Source organism: Seriola aureovittata, chromosome 18 (genome assembly GCF_021018895.1).
Source record: "Seriola aureovittata isolate HTS-2021-v1 ecotype China chromosome 18, ASM2101889v1, whole genome shotgun sequence".
In the NCBI taxonomy this organism is placed as follows: domain Eukaryota; kingdom Metazoa; phylum Chordata; class Actinopteri; order Carangiformes; family Carangidae; genus Seriola; species Seriola aureovittata.
In genome coordinates, this window is record NC_079381.1 from 18,796,639 (window position 1) to 18,821,143 (window position 24,505).

At 40.6% G+C, this 24,505-nt stretch overlaps 1 protein-coding gene across 3 annotated transcripts in view; it reads right to left on the bottom strand.

The window, feature by feature from the left end:
- The window catches only part of fibcd1b (fibrinogen C domain containing 1b), a 98,662-nt gene that overhangs the window by 15,191 nt on the left and 58,966 nt on the right, over positions 1-24,505 (bottom strand). For all 3 annotated transcript variants that reach the window (XM_056403593.1, XM_056403594.1, XM_056403595.1), the window contains one exon: positions 19,369-19,465. In XM_056403593.1, coding sequence (XP_056259568.1) covers positions 19,369-19,465 — 97 coding nt within the window. The remainder of the gene's footprint in view (positions 1-19,368; positions 19,466-24,505) is intronic.

Below are 24,505 nucleotides of genomic sequence, written 5' to 3' on the forward strand. Positions count from 1 at the left end.
CAGCTGTCACTCCCATCTCTGTCGCACCACATCTCCCAGTACTCATCTGAAATGAATGAGCAGCGGTCGCCTCGTCTCTTGTTGCTGCTGCTGCCAATGTGAACTCACAGTAAGACACAAAGGAGGCGACAAGTTTGCTCATGTTTCTCATAATGCAGCTCCAACAATTTAATCTCATGTTTGTAAGGTTGAACTGAGCTTGATTTGGAGCTCCTTCCACGCAGACAGCCATCTGTTTCAAAAACCTCTTCATCTTCCTTTTTACATTTTGCCATTATGACTATTATTAATGAGCAGGTAGCTTATTTTAATTGATAGGGAGAGGCAGGGGTTGGTGTGATACGCGAGGTGCAAAGCTAATTGGCAGGACACAATGATGTATGGTCTAACTAACATTTCCACCACTGTTTAACTAAGCAACCATGGCAATCAAGAATAACATTAAGTACACAGACACACACACACACACACACACACACACACCACACACACACACACACCACACACACACACATACACACACATGCGTGTTCTGTTTGTCATATATAAACCTACAGATCTAAACTTTTACTGAATACATGAAAGAGTTATTTCACCTCATCACTGTCATCCTCCTTGTTTACTTCCTTGTCATCATCTCTGTGTTTCACTGGTAAGATCCACATGGAATTGACGTCCTGTTATAATATATTATACATAAAACATTGCCTTTGCTCTAAGAATAATTCATGCAGACATAATTGAGCACTGAAGTAGAAGTCAAAATGTCTGCTATGACTATGCAGTTGACAGTGATTAGTGACGGTAATAATACTGCACATGCCATTTGGATTCATGTGTTGACAAATGTTTGGATAAGTGAATTGTGCATTTGAAGGCATGAGTGTACAATAATGGGGGTTCTCATGGATTAAAAAAATAGAAATCACTATAAAAGCTTCAGTTTTCTGCCGTATTCTCCAGGTGCAAATGTGTAGTTGGCTCTTTACTAATGATGTTATTCGGCGTGGGTGAGTTTGAAAAGAGAGCCGTTGAAATATACACCTCATTTGTTGGCTATTGTGTTGCCTTTGAGTCTGTTTAAAGGTCCCACATTTTACACTACATGCTGTTTTATTTGAAGTGTTGATCCATAAGAAGATACCTTTGTGGTTTTAAGTATAAACCATGTCAATGTAGTTCCTCTCCTCTCTCAGGCTGCTCTCTGGGGCTCTGTTGTAAAAACAGGTTTGGTGAGCCAATCACTGGCTGACTGTTTGGCTGACTGATTGGCCAGCAGTTTTCCGAGTGAGCTAATAAAAATATAGCAGATTTCAGGTAAACACTCAGAGAAATCAAGTCCTGCAAGGCCGGATGGTGGGTCTTGGTCTGGGATCTCACTGTATATAATATGGGACCTTTAAACATTATCTACTAGCTCTGACTTCTCAGAGCAACTATAGTGCTCATGATCATTGGTGTCATTTTGAGAGTATTTGAAGGACAGCATATGTGTGCTGAATATTATCCTATTGTTGTACTTATGAGGCTCTTCAAAAACAGCAATGTGACACATGGAAATCCTCAGAATTGCTTCTCCTGTCCCAGCCACAGCCATAGCCAAGCCAGCTTGCTTGTTTATCCCAATCAAACTAGATTCATTTGTCAGTGATAAGAAGGGAAGGCGAGACACAGGTGACACAACAAATTTAAATCTCCAAAGTCATGCAGATTTCAGTCTCGGTTATCATCACATAAGATTAATTTATCTGATACTAGATCGCTCAGATAGATGTCAGGTTTGCTTTCAACTTCACGCCTCTGTTAAACTAAATGCTTCCAAATGCCATCCACCGGGCAAAATAAAAGAGGGGATTTTGCTCAAGTGGCAGGATTAGAGTCATAAAATCATGAGAGAGAAGAATGAGAGCCAACAACCCATCACATCTGATATCATCAGAAATTAACCTTTGGGGTGGAAAGACTGAGCCAAGAGTGGTGAAGGGAGATATGAGGGGGAATGTGAAGGAGAGAAACAGAGGCAGGTAGAGAAATGCTGAGAGAGCTGGCAGGCCTTTAAGGCTGTAATTCAGGGAGAAGACCACATTAATATTTAGAGGTGCTCTCAGGTAAAACAAAATGAGCAGAGCCGGGCCACCTTTATGGCAAAGACTGGCAACAGACAGGGCATAAAGATCCAGCAGGTATGCAGCAGTCACATAGACACAAACCTTCAAGGTTTAGCAGTAGAAGACACAATAGTTTTAGAGGGTGAGTCAATTTACATTTAAAAAAAGCATAAATTTAACAATAACAGGCTACAGAACACATAGACTGGTTCAGATCCGTCCAAAAGTGTTTCTTTTCCTTGTGCAAACATTTTGAACCTGATCTGAAACAGATCTATGGCAGAAACAATCCAAAATGGACCTAAGCATGATCAGATCTGATTCAAAACATGGTCGACCCAAATAGACTCAAATATAGAGACAACTCAAACACGGGTAGCAGTGAGAATTGACAAGCAGCCATTGTCAAAAAAAGCAACAACACGTAATTTTTAGCCTTGCTAGCGGCTTGGCTCTATGGATGGTCCAGACTGAAATACCTCTGGATTGCCATGAAAATTCATACGGACATTGATGGTACCCAGAGGATGAATCCTACCAACTTTTGTGAGCCCCTGCCTTTGCCTCTAGTCCCACCACCAGGTTGACAAATGTCTTGACAACTATCGGATGGATCAACAGCTCCAATACTAATCAGCTCATGACTTGCCTTTAGCTCTTCTTCATAGTTGCCACTGTTTTGTGGAAGATGTTCACATCTGCCCCTTTCAATGATTATGATGCACAACATGAACAGAGCTGACAGAGAATCCACTTGGATTCACTTGGGTATTAAATATTTTACCACACAGACCTGAAACCCACTGCAATAGAATTACACCCAGACCTGACTAGACTGAATAGAATTTGGTACTGGGCTGGGTCTTGGGATAACCTGTAAAGACCTCTACCATAGGCTTCCTAATCTGCCCTGATGGGTTGCGTCCTTAGGGGGTAAAATGGTAAAAAAAAAAAGTGAAATGCATTACAAAGGATAGGTGAGCTGAAAATCCAACTGAGCACAGAGACTGTGTTAGATGAGAAGGAAAGACACTGACAGAGAGGGAAACCAGGGTGAGGGAGCTGTCATGGAACAAGGTATTATGAGCATGGAAAAGAACACTAAGATGCCAGGAGGACTTTGATCATGGGCACATGATGCCATTAAGGCTGGGCAAGGGCAGTGTGATGGCCTTGCTAAGCCCCTCCTCTGATTCTAGGGTCAAAGTAATGAGGAGCTTAAGCTACAGAGAGAGAGAGAGAGAGAGAGAGAGAGAGCGAGAGAGAGAGAGAGAAAGAGTCCAAATGGGCCACACATCTTCAGACCCTCTAGTGCTATTTGCTTGTAATGAGGTTGGTGGGAGTTCAATGCTAATTAAGCGACAGGCATCATTAGAATTTTATGATTTTTTAAAAAGTCATCACACTCTCCTTCAAATATTAATACTGTCAACAGTGAGGCTTTTCCTGACCATTTGCTCGAATAAAAATATTCAAAGCCCTTATTGATGGAGGAAAATGAGGCTAAAATAGAAGCCAGATTATAGTGTTTAAAAATAAGAAAAAAAATGGGTACATAAATGCTGCCAAGACTGAGCTCAAGAGTTGAATGAGGAGAACATTTCTATCAAATGCTTCCCATAATAAACTGTACAAACAGTGTAAAGTAACATTGAGGTGTCAGACACATGTATAATTCAGTGAGAGAAACATGCTTTTCACAGTTACCATTGCCTCACCCTTATTTAGATCATCTAGTGTGCTTATCTTAGCTCAGGGGAGTCAATGCAGCATTAGAAATGATGAATAGGTAATCTATATGTTATCACGCATGAACAATGTGGCACTATTGGAAAGTGTTTTTTTCTTTAATTGAAAACCCATAAGAAGACCCAGACAAATGATGAAATGAATAACTACATGAAACAAAATTTAAAAGGGGATTATCTGGTCAGAAGCTGAGTCCTTGGTTTTAAGAGTTTTCTGTCACTGTCATTAGTAGATCCATTCAATCATTCCTCAATCAAATTTTCAATCACCCCATCTGTGCTCATTCAACATTCCTTTATGAGAAGATTCTACTCATAAATTTTTACATCTTCTGGAAAATAAAATTCCCCCTCCCATTTTTTAAAGAGCCTTTTCTGCTGAGCCAAACCAGACTTTGGTACCAGCACAAGTAGGGAGGTGGAGGAATATACCTGTAGGCTGGGGATGAGAGGCATCAAATAAAGTACCTGGGCCTTGTGGAGAGGGCTACGAATTGCTCTGGTCCTCATACATATCGAAATTACTGGCAGAATTGCTGCAAATTACAGCTATCTCCACTCCAGCAGTGCAATCTAGTGCAGATGGAGTGTCTGCCAGGGTACAGCCGCACCAATCAGAGACAACATACCCTCCTGAATAAAGCAGAGGCAGAACTGGAGGCCGAGGCATCATTGTGTCAGCATCAGGGCTGATTGGCAGAGCCTCAGCTGGCTGGCAGACTGGATCCCTGGACGGCCAACATCAGTGTGTCGGACTCACTGAGGAGGAATCGCACTCCTGAATAATTGATTGGATATGAATGCAGTATTGGATGAGCTTAAACTGAAAACACTTACATGTGCTCTAAATAATAGATTGCAGGGGATTGTAGTTTATATTGCTCTTTGTCATGCGGGATAGGGTATCATATCATATATTCCTGTATTTCCTGACAGCTGGGCTCCACACACATCTCAATCAGTTCCCCTGGTATGTTTTGACTGGTGCTCTGTTGCGTGTGTTTAATTGACATTTAAATTGCATTTAATGTACATGTACACATGTACTCACACTTAAAATGCCATATGCTGTAGTAACTAAGAGTCTTTAAGCATTCCATGGGGAGTAGGAGATTTCTGCTACTTTTGTCAGTGGAGAGTAGTGATCACATGTAGCACATATTCATGCATATTTGAAAGTGTGTGTTAAATGTGTATAAAATATAAAATATTGTTTTATCAGCTTCAGGATTTGCAGATCAGTAGGTATGTGTGAAGTGAGTATGAATTGTAAAGGGCAAACCTATTAAGAAAACTAAATAGGAAATGATTCTGAAAGTTAACATCTTCTTTCAAGGACATGAAAGTAAGTTTGTTCAATCAGCACAAAGGACACACAAATGTGCCAGAATGTGCCAGAATGTGACAATGTAAAGTACTCCACACTCCTGACCTCAGAGACACATCATCTACATGCATCTATGGCGTATAGTATTGTACGTTTCCAAGGATTTTTCTAGTATTAAGTGAGTAGAGACCAATTTAATCCAGAAGCTTTGTAAAGCCCTTTTAAATGCGAAGCCGGTTATAATGGCAGCAATTATATGAAACACTCTGAAACACTTTTAAAATTGTACACTGTGTCATAGTGAAGAATTAAACATAGAGTTAGCAAACTGCTGAGGTTGTACTACCCCATGAAATGGTTTTCTCGATCATAATTATCAGGGGCCACGGCTGGAGGGAGGATGTCTGCAGGGTGGAAAGCCAACACGCAGTATGAGCCACATGGGCACAATGTGTGGGCAGACACTGACTGTAAAGAGCTGCACAAGGCATAAAAAACAACTGTTTTCCTGATGCCAAGGTCATCTCTTGGTGATCACAATAAGCATTGTTTTGCTTTAGCTCAACATGTTGTAACTGTGTTGTGAAAGGTTCTGCAATTATGGAATTACAGTACTATGAACAAAATATATTATTCTCAGTGATAATAACTCAAATTACAGATACATTATAATTGTGGACTGAGCATGGAAACTACAATGAATATATTATGGTCTTGTAGAGTTAAGTGGGTTGAAGGACCAGGGTGTAGGAACTAGGGGGATCTATTGGCAGAAATGAAATATAGTATTCATAATTATGTTTTCATTAGTGTATAATCACTTGAAAACAAGAATGGTTGTGTTTTCATTAGCTTACAACGAGTCCTTTGTATCTACATAGAGACTGAGTCCTCTGCAATCGAGCCTGTCGTGTTTCTACAGTAGCCCAGAATGGACAAATCAAACACTGGCTCACGTTACCCCGAAGGCCAGCGTATGTTCTCCTGGACGCTTGGAGAGGGAGGGGTGTGGGGTATTCACTTGGTTGCAATCTGACACCTCACCGCTAGATGCCACTAAATCCCACACAGTGGCCCTTTAAAAATGTAACTCAGCCAATAAAACCACAGTCAGTGAGGGGAGAAATGTGCAGTCCAACAACTTTACAATAAATGTGTTATAGATAGGTCCGTTTGGATGATTATTTGGCCGGGTGGGAATTCCCCACGTCAATGGTTCCACAAAATCATGCAGTTATGTTATTCAGTCAAATAATGACTGAGCTGCACATGCAAAAATGAAGTCACTAGTGAAATTATGTATGTTTTGGTAAAATTTTGCTATTTTTCTTTGGTTTCTGGTTTCTTATTACAGGTGTTGTTAAAGCATTACGGTACTATCCTTATACAAGATGATCCAGTATAATTAAAAATGTGATTCAGCATTCACCTGTTGCATTCAAAAAATCATGTCTGATTACAAGCAGAAGATGCTGAAGAATAATAATTCTTCTGTATTGTATGTAAATAAATATCTAAAAATTAGAATTCTGGACTTCAGAATTTTTCAATAGTGAGTATGAATGAGCACAAGATGGTAGAATAAACGTTGGTTGCTGTGTGTTGCTACAGTGCTTTGACATCCTCTTTAGATATCAGCTAAAGAGAGCTGGGATCTTTTATAATAAATATTCTCTACATCAAGAGTAATTCTAGCAATGCTTTGTAAATACAGCGGTGACATGACGATGTGAGTGGCTAATGAATTGTAAAAAGGGTTCCAGCTAACTAGCTCAGAGTTAAAAGAGCAAACTGATATGTTGTGGGATATATAAACTGACAACTTGTTTATCTAGTGGAGTCTGGAGAGTCGAATGTCACCTGCTGTAACCAGCTCTTTTGAGTTTAATATTTGCTTGCTCAGGCAGAACAAAGCAGGACTAGTTCCACATTGTACAACAGACAAATGACAAATTATATTGTGCAAATAATTTCAAATGTTCAATAATTCTTGCAATATGGTTTAGGGAACTATTGTGAGGAGTCGTCGGAATGAAGAGTTTTCACAACAAATTGATGGGAGTTTTTTTAGAAACAATGGAAGTGACACACAGGGATTGATGGTAAGCGCCTGGCGGAATAATGAGGCTATTTATTCCCTCTAACGGGAACAGAGAGAGTTCAGGGGGAGACTGTGTAGAGCCTTCTGCAGAGTTTCTCCAAACTGTGACCTTCCTGCAAGGTAGCAGCCTTTATTGACTCTACACAGTTTCACATCAGCCTCTCTTGCACACTGTGGCCGTGCATGTATAGAAGCTTGTGCTTACTTTTCACATTAATGCATGTACCTGTGCATCTAATACATTACCCCTGGCAAGAATACGTATTCATACAGTGGTATAAGAATATCAAATATAACTTTTCTTAAATGACTCGTTTATGTTTAGCCCTTCTTTCGCTCCACCCTTCCATTTGTGCTTCCTGTCCTTCCTAACAGCCTATTGGATATTCTCCCTCTTTAACCACTGCTCTCCCCTTCTCCAGTGTGCCTTGACTTAATCGCCCACAAATCCTCGCTAACGTTGCTCATCTGTTTCCTTTTCCAGCTACTTCACTGATTTTTCTGCACTCATCATCTTTCGAATTTCTTCACCTGTCCTCTCCGTTCAACCCCCTCAGTGTCTCAATATGTAATGTATTTTTACAAAACACTGCATGGACATGGTAAAGCTGGGTAAATTAAAGCTTTTAAATGAGGAAGAAGCATCGCCTATCTATTAGAGGCTGGAGTAATAAATCTCCCAAAGAACAATCGATCGGCATTCCATCCCCCCTCTCTCCGCTAACCTGTGGGTGGCGAAAGGTACTGACCCTTGACCTTGCTGCTGTCGGTGGTACTGCTGCCAGGCTGAGAGAAGAAGCACCAACACAGTGATTGGAGTGTCTGGCAGATTTTTACAGATGAACTATTGACAGGGGTCATGGCACATCTACAGCAATTGTTTCAGCTTTTTTTTTTTACTCTTCTGTCTCTCTGAACAGATATGTTTTCAGAGTAATCAGTGCGGCTGTCGATGTTTCTGCAGGTTGGTGATCTAATCTCATCTTGGACCTCAAGGTTATGTTCAGTAAAGGTTGAGAGGCAGGAGGCTGTTTATGAATGGTCCCCATGAGTATGATTGAATGTTTATTCAAACCCTTGGCCTTTCTTTTCATTGTCATGCTGACCTTCCCTGGCTTATTTCAATTGCACAGAACTGAGGGTCCATACACAAAATAATAGAAAAAAAAAAAGAAAATACAAAGTAAGGCAAAATGGGCCGTCATTCTCACAGGAATTGTGATGTGCTTTGATTTGTGCTCTCTTTTGCGGATATAGTCCTCTTTAGGTTTTCTACTGCGTGACAAGAATATAAATACAAATCTCAGGATGCTGCATTGTGGTAGAGGAAAGCTGTGGAGGATAAATGTGTGTAAGGATGTGTTTGTGCATGGGTCCATGGGAAAGAAAAAGATTAGGTAGAATGAAGTTAAAGGAAAAAAAAAAAAAAGTAAAGAAAAAGCTGTATAAGGTAAATATGCAGAGCGGCTGCATTGCTACATTTTTTAAACGTGTGAATCACATTAGATTTTGGTGGCACAGCACACGACTGTCCACCATGCAGTGTAGCGGATGTCAGACAATGATCAACCACCTTGAAACTGGTGGTTCAAAGAGTTCCTAACAATGGCAGGTAAATCACTGCATTATCATGTTCGGTTTTGCAGTGGTCACCACCGGGACACCAACTACTCAAAAGAATAACAATGTATTCAATAGCTTTAAATATCACATCCATGCAGAGAACATTGATAAAAGCGAATAAATACTTTTTGGCCTAGACACATCTATTCTTTCAGTCCCATTGTATGTTCGTTCTCGTGTGCGTTTGTGTGTGGTGATGGTATACGTTCTTTTCCAGACCTAAGATGAATGGGTTCCCCTACTGTGTGTGGCTCCTCTGCTCCTCTAAGCTCTGAGTGCTTCCACAGGCTGGGAGTTAATTGCCACAGACTGTGGTGTTTCACATTGATCTGAGAAACATAGGTGGGAGATGAAGAAACCAGGGGCAGGAGAGAAACGAAGGGAATGAAGCGGTGAACAAGAGACAGCCGACATGTTGGGCAATTACCATTAGTTTACCATGTGTATGAGTCACTACAGATGGGTGTGGGTGTGTTTGTCATTGTTACTTATGGAGCAGTGGTGTAGTTACAAGACGTGGTTACAGTTTAAAAAAAAAAAAAAAAAATTTATTGAAAACTTTACTTTCCTATTTTTCTGACCCACTATACTAACACCGTTTCCTCTCCTCAGTCCTTTCAGGCTGCCTTTTACATCTGAAGTGTCCCTCACTCCCTAAGGACTGACGCAGACAGCCAAGCCTGTGAAAGACCCATCTCCAAATTATAGTCATCCCCCTGTCTGGCTCCCATCTGCACCCTCAGTCTCACTGTAAACACACACAAACACGCAAATGTCTTATTCTCCGTGGCTCACCTCCCTGTAATCACATGAGCTTACAATACTTGGGGCTGGCTAAGAGCTCAATTATAGCACTCGCATATGCCCCACTTGTTAAAAGGTGAGCAGTGTGTAAAGTGGTTAACACTGTTATTTTCTGCAGAATTTTGTGCAATTTTAGTGACAGGCAGGAGAAAAGACTGTAGGAGGAGGAAAATAAAGGTTTGCTTTGCTGTTTCTTCTCCGTTGGCAGCTGCGAGTGTATCCTTAATGAGGCAGTCAGCCGAGGAATGTTAAATCACAACAAGGAAGTCTTCAGACAGAGGACAACTTCCAGGCAGAGCGAGTCAAGACACATGGGTCTTATTACACTGTTTCCCCTCTCGCACTGCTGAGGACGATCACAAAAATATGATATGACATGCTCTGGGCATCCTCAGTGAAAGGAGAAGCACTAAATACTCAAAGAGAAAAACTGTGTGTTATTTGCTGGGGCTGAAACTTAATAATAGAAAAATAATGTCAGTTGTTTGGCCTATTGGGCTATCACCTTTCCTATATTGAATGTATATGCTAATGACCAAAAAGAGCCAGAACTAAGGTTATTGATCAAGTATGCTTGCATGCTCAGGAGTTTGACTCCTGTTGTCAGTGTCTGTCCATGTGTGTAATGCAATGACAGGCACAAATGAACAAACAGACCAACAAGTTTCAGCCTAGTTATTTAGTATAAATGATAAAAGGCAGACTAATATTTGCTGTATTCAGGTCAAGAACACTGTAAATACAGGGTTCTGGTCTCAATGGCAACTGTATATACAGGAAGCACCATAGTGCATGACAGTGCAAGGAAGGTAAGAATGAATAACAATGTGTAACTGATATATAAGGGTGGCACGGTGGTACAGTGGCTAGCACTGTCGCCTCACAGCAAGAAGCTTCTGGGCTCTGGGCCTTTCTGTGTGGAGTTCTCCCTGTGCCTGCATGGGTGTCCTCCAGGTCCAAAAACATGCAGGTTAGGTTAATTAGCAGCTCTAAATTGGTGTGAATGTGAGCGTCAATTTGTCTCTATCAATATGTCACCTGTCCAGGGTGTAGGATTGGCTCCAGCCCCCCCACAACCCTAAAAGGATAAGCTAATGAATGAATGAATGAATTGAGGCTTACAGCTTTAAACAGTCGCTTCCAGTTGCACAGCAAGTTGAATGTTATGTGCACGGGAGATGGCATTATAGTACTGGGCAGATGCTGTTTTGAGACATCTTGTGGCTGAGTTATCTGTTCATTACTGTTTCTGTGTCTGCTTATTTCGGAGCACAGAGATCTGAATCAGAGGGCTGCTACGGGAACCAGAGCAGATCCATTTACCCTGTCATCATCACCTGGTGAAAGTTCATGTATGAAAATATGAGAGCCTCCACATATGGAACCAAATTAAGTTTAGCTTCAGTTTGTTTTTCTATTGTTTCCTCGCCCTCCCTCTCTCTCTCTTTGTGCAACTGGGAAAATAAATTCTGTTTAAACATTAGTACATTCTTTTTTCAATAGTGCAATCTGCGAGCCAAATCTGAAGTAAAACAACAACATTATCACTGCTGCTCTGAAGTCTGATGTTATAGCATCTGGTTTGCATCTCTTGCTATGGGAAATGACATAAACTGTCAAAAAAACAAGGACACGATCCGTAACATTTTCATCTACTTTTCCCCACTGCCTCAGGCTGACGCTGTTTTTTTTAAAGGGATTTAATAAGGCTTATATTCAGTTCATGTACTCTACAGCTGGCTTATTAAACACTTGAGTGACTGTATTAGCATTTTTGTTTTAAATTAAAACAATCCATAAAGACTACATGTGTCTTGCAGGATGGGGCAAACAGATTTTCAGAAGCAGAAAAACTGTATTGTGGGCGACAGTGAAAAGAATCTCCACAAGATTAGGGAGGAATATCATGGCACATCTGCAGGAGTGGGCAGTAATGCCTGGAAATCCTACAGGACAAGGTTAATGTGGGATTGTATAAACAGTTCATCAAAGACCTTTAATCTCAAGCACTTGCGAGAAGGAGGAGTCAAACAATTCTAGGCCGAGGCTGAAGGGGTCTGCTGACTCAGGTGGTGGTAGTCAGGTTGGTGCCAGTGATGTGTCTGTTGTAGTCTGTTCTTGTCCTGCTTAACTGAATCAGACTCATATAAATAGGCAGAATGTACCCAACCATAGGTGTGTAGGATTCCTCAGCTGGCAAGGGAAGTAAAAGCTGAAAGTTTCCATGGCAGCCACCGTGTTGCTGAGTTGTTGAAAGATCAGTGTCTCCAGAGGAGCAGCAGTTTGTATAGTAGGAAAAGAGCAGTGAGAGGGAAACACCTCCCAGAAAAACCAGAACTGGATGTACGTTCCCATAGCTGCTTCCTGGGTTCCTGCACACCGCCATCACCTGCAACCTGAAGTGGGAGACACACTCATCCAATGTCATCGAGCCCACCAGAGGATGTACTTCCTCAGGCTGCTCCGTAAGATGAATGTCTCCCCAAAGGTTCGCTCCCAGTTTTACAGAGCCACCATCGAGTGAGTGTTCTCACCTCCTCCATCACTGTGTGGTACCCTGCAGCCACTGCCCACACCAAGCACAGTCTGGACCGCACTGTGCGCACAGCCACCGGGCTCACAGGCCAGGAGCAGCTGCCTATGCGTGTACTGCCTGACACCAGGGCCGGGAAACGGGCCATCAGGTTGGTGGCGGACCGAACTCACCGAGCCTACTGCCTCATCAAAAGGCTCCCATCCGGCCGTAGGTTCTGATCCATCAGGACCAAGACCACAAGACACTGGAATAGCTTCTTTCCGGGTGCTATCACTCTCCTCAACAACCCATCCTAGTCACCCAATTGCACCCAATCTGTGCAATACACCTGAACTTAAAACCGCAACACTTAACCGTGCAATAATATACAGTATAAGTGTATTTATTATTATTTTATTTATATTTATTAATATTGTACTACTGTCATCCCTCTATTTTTATGTCGTATTTCTTGTAACTTTTTGCCTTATACTTAAACTTCAGTTTTTATGTTGTTTTAATTGTGTGTTTTTGCTTGTTCCTGCCCTCTTGTGCTGTTATCACCAAGTCAAATTCCTGTCTACTGTGTACATTTGGCAAATAAAGCGATTCTGATTTCTGATCTGATTTCCTGTCTCTCAGGAAGTTGGAGATAGGTAGGTAGAGCTGGAAGACTGTATATGAGTTTACAGAGTGAGTTTTGAGTTCTGGGACAAGAACTAGGATACTTGCATACAGTAACTCTGCAGGCAGTAGAAATGTTGCAGGATAGAGTGCTGCACCATAATGACTGCTTCATTAACCAACGTGTTTGCCCAGTAGGAAAACTGCAGGGGATCCAGCAGGGGGCCTGTGATGTGGTTTCGGTGGGCCAACACTCTTTTTCAAATATTTTTGTTTTGCTAGCACAGATGTTAAGACTTTGGGTTTGTAGTCGTTGTTCCTGTTATGAAGGAACAATATGAGTCTGGAGCATCTGAGACAGGAGAGAACGTCACACAGATTGAATGATCTGTTGAAGATCTGTGTGAAGACGAGAGCCAGTTGGTCACCACAGGCCTTCAGACTGAAACATGAGATGCCATCTGTGCTTGAAGAGAAGACATCCTCTTCACTGATACAGCATGCAGATTAAATTGCTGGGTGAAGGGAAATCAGTAGCAGTTGTAAATTGACTTGTAGCCAGGGAGGATGCTTTGTTTTTTTTTTTTCAGGTTTTCACCATAGCTCCTTTTGTGTGCTCTAATTTCTTTTCAGCTGCTGTAGCCCTTATCCTCGGCTTGATGAAGCTGCCTGACTTTGGCTGTAAAACTGTTCTAATTGCTGTACTTTAAAGTCTTGCTAGGGACACATGTTCACCATCTGTGCTGACACCTCACAAATTTACTGTCGCTAAGCTCAATCAGATTGTTGGCTCATCTTCCCACAGAGTTTACTACGGGGCTCTGTGGGTTTTAGTTTCTGTTTCCTATGAGCCGGGAGAAGATGAGCGATCCGAAGGTTCAAAAGCCGCATGGGGGACGGAGCAGTAAGCACCCATTTAATACCATGTGACAGTGTGTTTCTGTTCCCAGTGGGATACTTAATATACTGTCTGTATTTGCGCAGTTCATTGCTGAGGTTCGCTCTTTTAAAATCCCCCAGAATAATGAGAAGAGAGTCTGGGTGTTCTTGCTCCAAACTGGTTATCTGGTCAGCCAAGCACTGCAGCGCCTCGCTCACACAGGCTTGAGGCGGGATGTAAACACTGGGCAGAATAAAGGAGGAAAAACTCCGGTGGTGAATAAAACGGATTAGTGTTTATGAAAAGAGCTTGAAGGTGTGGGCAACAGATTTTCTTTAACACTGTTCACTGATATAAAAGCAGATTCTGTCTCTCCTAATTTCCCTGATACACCAGCGTACGTACGCGACCCACTCCTTAGAGGAGAAAGCCAGGAGGATGCAGTATACTGTCATGTCCATGGTGGATTCAGCTCACCAGGTTTATGTGAGTGAAGCGTAACAGACAGTGAGGAGATCTTGCTGGTTCTGTTGAGGAGTTTGTCTGTTTTATTGCCCAGAGAGCAAAGGCTCATCATCAGTTATGTACTCATGAGCAGACTCTTAAACTCCCATGGTTGGAGCTTTAGCAGCACCAGCATATTCTCCCTGCTGCTTCCCATGCAGAGGCCGGCGGCTTCTGAAACTACAGCCTCCTTAAACCTCCCTGCGTGTGACAAATACGGTGTCAAAATGATAATAAGGGCTCAACAGTTTGTTTTCCTGAAATACTTCAAAAATGGCGCTGTATGTTGTTCCTTTTGCTTCAGTGGAATTATAAATGATGATCTTTGAAATGTTAAAAAATTTGATTTCAGAACAGGATTTTAAGCTTTTACTTTCAAGTTTGAGCTTTTCTTTGTTAGATTACTCAAATGATTCTTGTGGTTGCAGTGCCTTTAAGTGACACTCTCCATGTTTTAAATGTGTATTGATCACAGAAACAGATTGTCCAACGGCGAGAAGATTGCAGTGTGAAAAGAACTAAAAAAAAACTGAATTAAAGGGGGGAAGACAAACTTTCTTTCTATTGTAAATACAAACAAATGGATAATAGAAATCCAGTCCAGTTGGTATGACAACACATGAATATGAATTCTCATTAGAGGGAGCCACCAAAAAGCTCGAATTCCATTTAAAGGCATTGATTAAGCTGTTAATGCTCCACTGATTATTAAAATTGAGAACTGCTCAGGAATTTTAAGGGTTTCTCTTTTTCTTCCCATGAAAAAAGTAAACTAAAAAAAAACATTGTGCTTCTTTCAATCAGGATTCAGTAAACATATAACACTGACGTCATTTTAATTTAACTGAAATGAATCTGTTTAGATCAGTCGATGGTCCACAAGTAAATTCATTACAATATCATGTTTTAAATTCAGTGTTTCTCAAACTGTCTGTGGGTGGCCACAAAGTCTACTAGCGAGTATGAATTGTTATTGTATATTGTATATATATATATATATATATATATATATATATATATATATATATATATATTAAATAAACTCATATGTAAATTCAAGCATTATTTAAATTGGCTGTTTTGCAGTGTTGTTGGACTTACAGCAATGTAACCGGCTGTTTTTCGATTTACATCAAAAATGATCAGTGTGGCATTTGAAAGGGAATGTGGATGAAGCTAAGAGTTAGCCTTCCCTGGGATTGTGCTAAATTTCACCAGTTATAAGTAGCCTTTCAAACGAGATGGACGAGATCGTGGACCAGTGGCTTAAGATCAGGTCAATTAAGAAAAAAATCAAATGTAACCTCCAACTTAATGGACATAACAGGCAAGTGTTAAATTTTACTAGTAATGTCGTCACCAGCTTGAGATCACAGTGCGTTTGATGACATCTGGCCAGTGTTCATGTGTGTGGCAATTTTAATGCTACATAAATAGCACCACTTGTTGCGGTCAAATGACTTTCTAAACAAAAAAAAAAAAAATCAAATAAACTCTCTGACACTTCAAAACATTGAAACATTTCTCCTGAATGTCATTCCCCTGATGATAGGTTACACAAAAAGAAAGGGCAAGATATCACTGTAAATTGTTGTGTCAACCATAAATCGTTATTCTATAATTCCACAATAAGCTAAAGTGACACCTTTTGAGTTTTTGTTACATTTTGTTTCGTACACAAGAATAAATTATAGCTGCAGTTTATAGCCAGGACAGAGGACATGAATATGACAAAATTCCAATCCCTTACCTTCAGGATTTAAGAAGTACTTTCAACACTACAGACCAAGTTATATCATATGTAATAGGCCATCTGGAAAACTAGGTTAGTCTCTTTGGGACAGCATTAAAGAGTTTCAGGACATATATTACAGGTAGACAAGTGTACATCAGCCTCGGAGGCCAGGTGTCTAATAGATTTGATGGTGACAATGAAACTGCCTTGACCCAGTTTTATGCTCTTTATACATGCTCCATTGGGAGAGATTATTCAGCAGTATGTTATGTCTTTACACTTACACACACACACAGCAGGATGAAAATACATCTTTCTGTTGAACCATAGGACCCAAATTATATTTGCTATTTGCTTGCCTGACATAAAATGTAACAACGAAAATGCAGACGAAGGATTCACGGCGCCCTTCAATTTAAAGAGGAATACAAAAAAAAAAAAAAAAACAGGTGCCAAATCAAAGAGTCATGCTTTTCATCACAGCGAGCAACCTGCCGCATATAAACAGAAAGTGAAGTTGCAGACCTGACTATAAAACCATACCTTCATCATTATACAGCAACTTCAGATGGCCTTAAATCAGAGTGGTTTTTAGTGGTTTTTATCATAAATAGAAGTAGAATGAATCCTTTTCCAAGTGAGAGAGACTGTTGCAATTACTCTCAATAGAACTGACACCCCAATTAAAATCTATGAGTACTTCATCTAATTAACACGTAAGCTGCCAAACTGTCAGAATGAAAAGATGTCTTTATTGATTTTCCCCCGAATTGGCTCCTTCTCTGGTGCTAAATTGAGTTTAGATCACTAGTCTCATGCATGTTGTACCAAGCATGCTCTGAATTATCTCATATTATTTAATGTGTCATCCTGCACATCTTTATAGGTTTGTTATATTGAGTGACAGCAGCAACTTTCATAAAAATTTGTTAATTCTATTATTGTCGCTATCATCAGATTTGCAATACATATAACAAAAATCCTTAAGTGGCTCATTAAGATAATGAGAGATGCACAGACCCTCGGAGGTGGTGGATGGCATTAGCGAGCAGTGTTGGTCTGGGGGAGGTAGCTGCAACGAATTTCTTTCCAGGCTGCAGGCAAGCAGGAATCCATTTTTCATTTTTGCCCTGAGGGTAATCGATGATGGGGGTAACGAGACAACAGCACACCCTGAATGAGCAAGGGTACTCCGAAAGGTTCAAAGTAGCCTGCTGGCTCATTCAAATTCATTCAGCTAAATCCAGGGCTTTCCATATTCCCACCATGTCCCTACAGCATACCATAGGGAGAGCTGGCTGGCACTCTAACCACGTTTTTTTATTATGGGCTGCACTCAGTAATGGCCTCAGGTCAGCGAAGAGGCCTAGATCTACATTAATTCACCTAAACTCTAAAACTCTATACAGTACATACACACGTCCCTGTGTCGAGCAAGGACACAGGGTGGTGGAGGTGATGAAGCACCCAAAACCATGCAGTCCCAGCTAATATTAGATATACCATTACAGCCCCAGATGTTTCAGACCTGCTGCTCCGGACTTGCAGTCCAACCTATTTGCATACTGTGAATAATTAACTACTGAAGCTCGTGTCTGAGAGGTGTCTAGCAACAGGAACAAATCATGAATTTCTATTGGCCTTTTTAAATTCTGATGCAGTTTAGTTGTGATACAATGTTCTGTTTTATTAATGACTTCACTTAGATGTTACTTGTAGGATCTGTTTGTTCTGAGCGTGTTTGCGAGGGCATTGCTATCTAAAAATCATGTACTTACAATTAAGTTTCCAGTTTCCTTCATTAGACATTTATTTATAAGATTGCCTGAATGAAACAATTTCATGGTTTGACTGCAATAAAAGTGATAAACAGGGATGACACACAAAATTAAACAAATCCTTTACCAAGTGAAGTCATTATTGCACAATATTAGGTGCACGTGCAGGGGGCTGAGCTGCTCATAGATGCACAGTATTGCTCCTACAGTGTGTGTGTGTGTGTGTGTGTGTGTGTGTGTGTGTGTGTGTGTGTGTGTGCGCGCGCAAGAGTGCTTTAATCCAGAGTGCTGTTGATAGGAAAGCATCTCAGCTGTGGTATGGCACGTTCATGACCTTGACCGTTTACAGAAATAGACTTCTTCAAGCTCCACTTCCCGGTCTGAACCGTGATTAGAGGTTTTTAAGATACACGCATATTTACCATGGTGATAGCTCATTAACACTTGGCTGCCCAAACTTACTCAGGGAATAACATTTCTGCAAATGCTCAGCTTTTTTTATTTTATTTCTAGGACTGGTGTTTTTGTGTAAACAGACCAGAATTTGTGATCAGCAATGCATACAATATGAAACAGCTGATTACCCTAGTGTTTTCCCTATGACTGCTGACTGAACTTTCTTATCAAAGCACACCGAGCTGTGTGTCATATGCCATATGAAAGTCTAATTCAATCAACGTGTCCTTGATATCTTGTGAGTGCCATCGCTGCCACAAGAGCAACATTCACAAGAGCAGGCAGCTAAAGAAAAGCCACAAAAACGACCATGATGGTGCTGAAGAGTATCCCCCATCCCCACCGCCGCCCCTGAGAAGAAATATTTTGGTACATTTAATGAGAAGTGGTGTGAAGACGGGGGATTTGGCTTTGAAAAAGTTGATAATTTCACAGTTGAATTCATTCTTTTGTTGGCATTCTTTTCCCTGTCAAATTTGAGGGGAGCCGTGGACTAATGTGTCATGCTGCCAGCGAGAAATACAAGGATTTGGACAAGCACGTAGAAAAAATAAAATAAAATTTTTAAGCAGAAGGCAACCGTGAGAAAGCTGTGAGGTTAAAAAAACAAGGAATTTACACTGTTGATGTGTTTGTCGTGTGAAATATAAAAATATTGTAATTGAATTGCTGGTCTCTTGGCTTGAGTCGTGATGTTGTGGTGCTGAACGGACAGCTCCTGTAAAGTATATATTTTTTTTTTTAAATTTGCTGCAATATCCGCAGTCACTGAAGCGATTCTCATTGTCACAGTAGCCTACTACATTTATTACTGAATGCTTGATGATATAAAAGGCCAACAGCGTCTAACCTCTGTCTGTCGGCCTCTGTTTGGACGTCTCTTTATCTTGAGCCATCGCTGGCTGTGATCAGCTATTTCACTCTCTGTGGTGGGTGAGGTTGTGTTTTCTCTCTGCATTGAGTGCTGCACTTGTGATTTCATGTCACACTGGCTGTCATTGTGTTGTTGATGGGGCGATAACTCTAGCTGACCAACACTGCGTGAAAATATACTTTCCAGGGTTTGGCTTGGCACTGTAGTGCAGGCCGCCGTACATGAGTCATGTGTTGCCAAGAACGCACAGACACACTCTCTCTGTCACACACACACAACTGAGCCACTTACCAAGCCAGTGTTCACCCGTGATCTTGCCAAATCCCTCCCGATAGGACTCCCATCCTCTGAAGAAGTTGACAGAGCCGTCCTCCCTGCGCTGGATCACCTACACATCCATGACAAGAAAGCAAGAGGTCAGGGGGTCAGATGAGATTCATCACACACACACACACACACACACACACACACACACACACACACACACACACACACACACACACACACACACACACACAGTATTTCATCCTCCCGTGATGAGTCATCCGAAGTCCCGCTGTTGGTCGCTTAGCTCATCTAAACTAGATGAACTCATAAACGCTTGCTCTTTCACAAATGAATAATGCAGATGCTCTTTCCACTAAAAAGGCAATTTGTCGGAAGCTAATAAAAGGAAACCATTAAATCTTGACTGACTTTGAATCCAATCGCCATGGAATCTGCATACTTAATTGAAATTCCAGAAAAAGAGATAATATTCATAAAACAATAATCCTAAATACACGTAGAGAGCGACAGATGAAATTTCTCTTCTTCTGTCCGTGAAATTCCATAAAGCAACGGTGTGTGGAAGAATTATAGCGACTCTTTCACCGTGAGAAACAAAGAAAATATTAGCAAGTAGCAGATATTCAACAATTTAGCTCAGCCGTGCGTGCCTGTGTGTGTGTGTGTGTGTGTGTGTGTGTGTGTGTGTGTGTGTGTGGTGTGTGTGTGTGTGTGTGTGTGTGTGTGTGTGCGTGCGCATGTGTGAGGGCAGTGGATCTGTATCACCCAATGAAATCCTCTATCAATTAAAAGTGCTGACATGCCAAGTGTCAGGCTGAGGATGAAAGGAAATTGTAAATGTGCTCCTGAAGAGGAAATACATGCAGATGGAAAATAGTCTAGGACTCGCTGTTGGAAGGCTGTGTTAATGTTGAAATGACAAAGGGAATTCCCAGAGACAGTTTATGTTTAGCGTGACTAATCCCCCTCACATACCATAAGGTACCAGATGGCACCAACAGCCATATTTGTTTTTAACATCAGCGCAGAAAAAGAACAGAAATCTCATCATTCTGATCCCCAGAACTGTCTTCGTCATGATCATCTTAATCACCATTACTGTGTCATCATCGCTTATCAACACCATCTAATGATTTTAGGGATTTTCCTCATTATCCTCAAATAAGCCAGATTCCTCATCCCCTCATTCACAGCTCTCTGAATCCTTTCAACATCCTTTCTTCATTTATTACATGATCAGAGCATTTTTTTTTTACCTAAACAAACAATCTTGATATAGATTCTGTAGATTTGTTGTTCTTTTTACCTCAAATTGTGACATAATGAGTGGGAAATTTTATAGTGTAAAAAAACAGGGCTGTGCAAAGAACCTAAACCAAACCTCTCACCGACTTAGTTTTAAAAATACAACCCCGTGTTTAGTCATCCTTAGTTTTTTAGCCGCTAAAACCAAGACTCCAGGGTTGCGTTGTAGTGTGGATGGGCAGAAACGGAAATGCAGACACTCGCCTGGCCTCCTGATTGCGTCGTATCAGTCACCACTACCAGACAGTGGTGAATGCAACATGGATAGCTACCAAAGGTAACACCACCAATGTGTTTCATCACTTGGAACACAATCACATTGGCGAATATGAAGAGTGCATGGATCAAAAGACAGAGAGAAACCGAGAAGTGCAAAAGTAATTGTTCATTAATTAAAATCGAGGTAAAAGTTTGAAATAATCATGATATTGATTTGAAGTCACATCGCGCAGCCCTAGTATAAATCAACCTCTCTAATGGAAAAAATATACAACTGTGACACTGTTTCTAAATAAGCTCAAACCTCGTTTGGCATTTCTGCTCTGCAGTTTCTTGATACTTATTGTCCAACAAATACACTGAAACTGATCTACAATAATATAACAATTATTCACTTTTTGAAACAGGTTAAGTGATTTCCTAGTTTTTAGCAAACATTGGTAAATTGTGCATTTGTGGGGGACTATTTTCAGCTTCAGATTAACATGCATTTGGGGCTGTGGTGAGTATTCATTGTAATAAAGGAACGTGTCAGTGCTATTTTAATGTGGCACAGAGGAACAAACTATATCAGGCTGTGGCTGCAGAGAAAAAAAACTGTTAGTAGCATCAATTCATTGTTTTTTTCTTTTCTTGGGGTTTGTTGACAATAGGAAAGCTATAGAATATCACCAAAAACTGACTTTTTTTAGTGCAACCTAAACAGTTGTTTCTGCATCTGAAACTCCCGTTCACATAACCCTGTGACATTTTTTTTTCGTTGAGACTTGTGTGGAGGTCATAGTATGCAGAGAGCTGCATGAAGCTGTCAATTATACAAAAAGAAACAAAGGGATTTGTATCATCTGTTGCATAAGGCTTTCACAGGCTTTGCTCCTGTCGCAGTGCATTAGTCCATCAGACTAATGTCCCAGTTATTTGTAATGCTGCCAGCGATTATACTTAATAACTTCCTGAAGTTGACGTTGAAATCTACATTGATGGTTCTACAGAATTTGACTCCTTCTATTAAATCAAAATCTGAGGATAAACTATGATGGTGTGATTGACTATTATTGACTATTAACATGAGTAATAATTTACTGTAATCCTGTGTTACTTATTTACAATGATTTTACATAAACAGTTCTATATTCTGTCTTATGAGAAACCACTATGTGGTTTGGGACTGCAGCACAGTCATGTTTGTAAGTAGATATGTACTGTTTATACTATTGCTACAGATTTCAAGATTAATGTATGGTGCAGGGTTTATAAATAATGCTGTCAATCATTGATGCACAGGGATGGAGTGAAACAGAGTGAAAAAGAGAGAAACTACACTGTAATTCAGTTCATAAAACAGAACTAATGTTGTGTTCTTATGCTGTAAGTTTTGCATCACAGTGGAGCTAATGACAGGTACGTTGTGTTAACATTTTCTTCTACTAACTCCACTCAACACAATGGCATCAATTATATCCTGACAGAGTATGACGGCCGAAGACAGTTTAAATGAAATCAACTCTCAGCTTTTTTCAGACACATTTCAGTCACTTGAATATATATACCTTAGAACAGTGGTTCCCAACCGGTGGGCTGGGGCCTCTGCTAGACTGTGCAGGTATCTTAAATGGGCCGACAAACCATTTGCAAAACAGTACCATTTTGTGAAAAGATTTAATCATAAAAAATGAATAAATAGAAATTCAAATTATGTTTTTAAATGTTTTGAAATGAAACGATCTTTTCTCGTATTGAGGTCTATCACTGTGATAACTGTGATTTTATTGTCGCCGAAACGCACCATCTACTTGTTTGCTATCTCAGTCGGATTGCACGCTAAAAGATTACATATAACCTATGGAAAAAAATGGAGTTTCGAAATGGATAGCTGGTTAGCAACAGGGAGAGTTAAGAGACAGTTGGTGGATCAATGAGTGACCCCTCCTTTAGAAAATACAAATAATAATATATAAGTATACAAAAAACACTGAAGTCATGACCCACAATAGCACACATTAATCTATAGTATGATGTATCTCAGGTCAGTTCTGACAACATTTAAAAACACTGACTAATAATTTCTCTTTCATAAAGAAATCTCATCTAACTGTGTTTTCAATGTATTCACTAGTGATGATTTTATCATAAACCTTTTACTCTGTAAAATGACTTGCTGTAAAAACATGTGGATTCATAAAACATGTTTACTTCAATGAAATCTTTTCATGGTGATATTAAATGATATTAACCCACCAGATCCATCAACCGGTTAATTAGACTATTACTGCAATGAATGCTACAATGTCCTGATTATACTACTCAAAAGACCTTGGGGAAAAAAAGGCTGTGACAGCGCAAACACTGCACCGTCATCATGTTACTGATATGTCAGCGGGGCCTGTGAGGGAGCCTGGTGTTTTCTACTGGTTTCCTGAGCTGATGGATGGGATTCATGCCATGATTTGAGCAAAAAAAAACTCTCTGGTAAATGCATTGCAATAAATTATGACTGTCTTGAATTTAAGAACCAACTAGGTTGAAAATTCTCCTTGAAAAAAACAAACAAAAAACCTCCCAGTCTGACTGCAAATTGATAATTCTATGTTAAAAATGAGGTAGAGGTTTTCCATTTCATCCATCCTTAATTGTTTTTTTTCTCTCTCCCCTGGCACTCAGTGTATTAGCAGCAGGAGGCAAGAAAATTGCATGAAGTGCCTTCTCAGCCCAATAAATCATGAGAAAACTTCTGAAAAACAAACCCATCTTTCCTAACATACAACAAAGAAAATCAAAGATGATGTGTCAGACTACTGTCAGACTTTATGAAAAGATAACTCCAGCTTCTAATTTTCATTCAAATCATCTGTGGCCTTTCAGAACGATTTATCACCCACATTATCACAGCTCGGAAAAAGTCAAAGCCAGTCTGACTGTAGAGCCACCTGACACATGACAAAGATCTCTGATTGTCTGGAGATGGAAAGAATACAGATTGAATAGCAGTAAACTCTCATACAATCATTGTTCTGCTGCTATTTTTTCTGAGGCAGATAAAGTTTTAGCCTGTATTATGTTAGCTCAGGTGTCCAAGGTCAACAGACAACACTGAAGCTGGCTTTTGCATCTTAGCTAACCTCTCTCACTATAGCGTTGGAATTCGGATCGTGTGTTGTGACAGAAAAGCCGAGATACCGGCAGTAGCTAACTGGATCACTGCAGCAGGGAGAAACTGGCTGGCCGGCGGTGACATGAAGCGGTGCTCTACAGCAGCAGGTTAACCAGCAAGCAGTTCAGTTCAGATTAGGGTTAACACTCGTGTCTTGCCAGCCATGCCTCCTCCCATGTCTAGCATCCTTGTAAGACTGGAGAGCCCCTCTGAGGTTTAATTGCGAGTTGACACTGAAGGTCAGAATCTGTGTGTGTGTTTATGTGTGTGTGTGTGTGTGTGTGTGTGTGTGTGTGTATGTGTGTGGCCTGGAGACATGTATTTTCAGAGAGACATCATCATCTTCTTTCATGTTTCAAGAGGGAAAGGTAGCGATCAAAACTGAGCAGTGGAGGGAGGCATGGGATTTTGGGAGTGGGTGACGATGCTACTGGTGCAAACAATATTCAGAATTGTTGTGTTCGT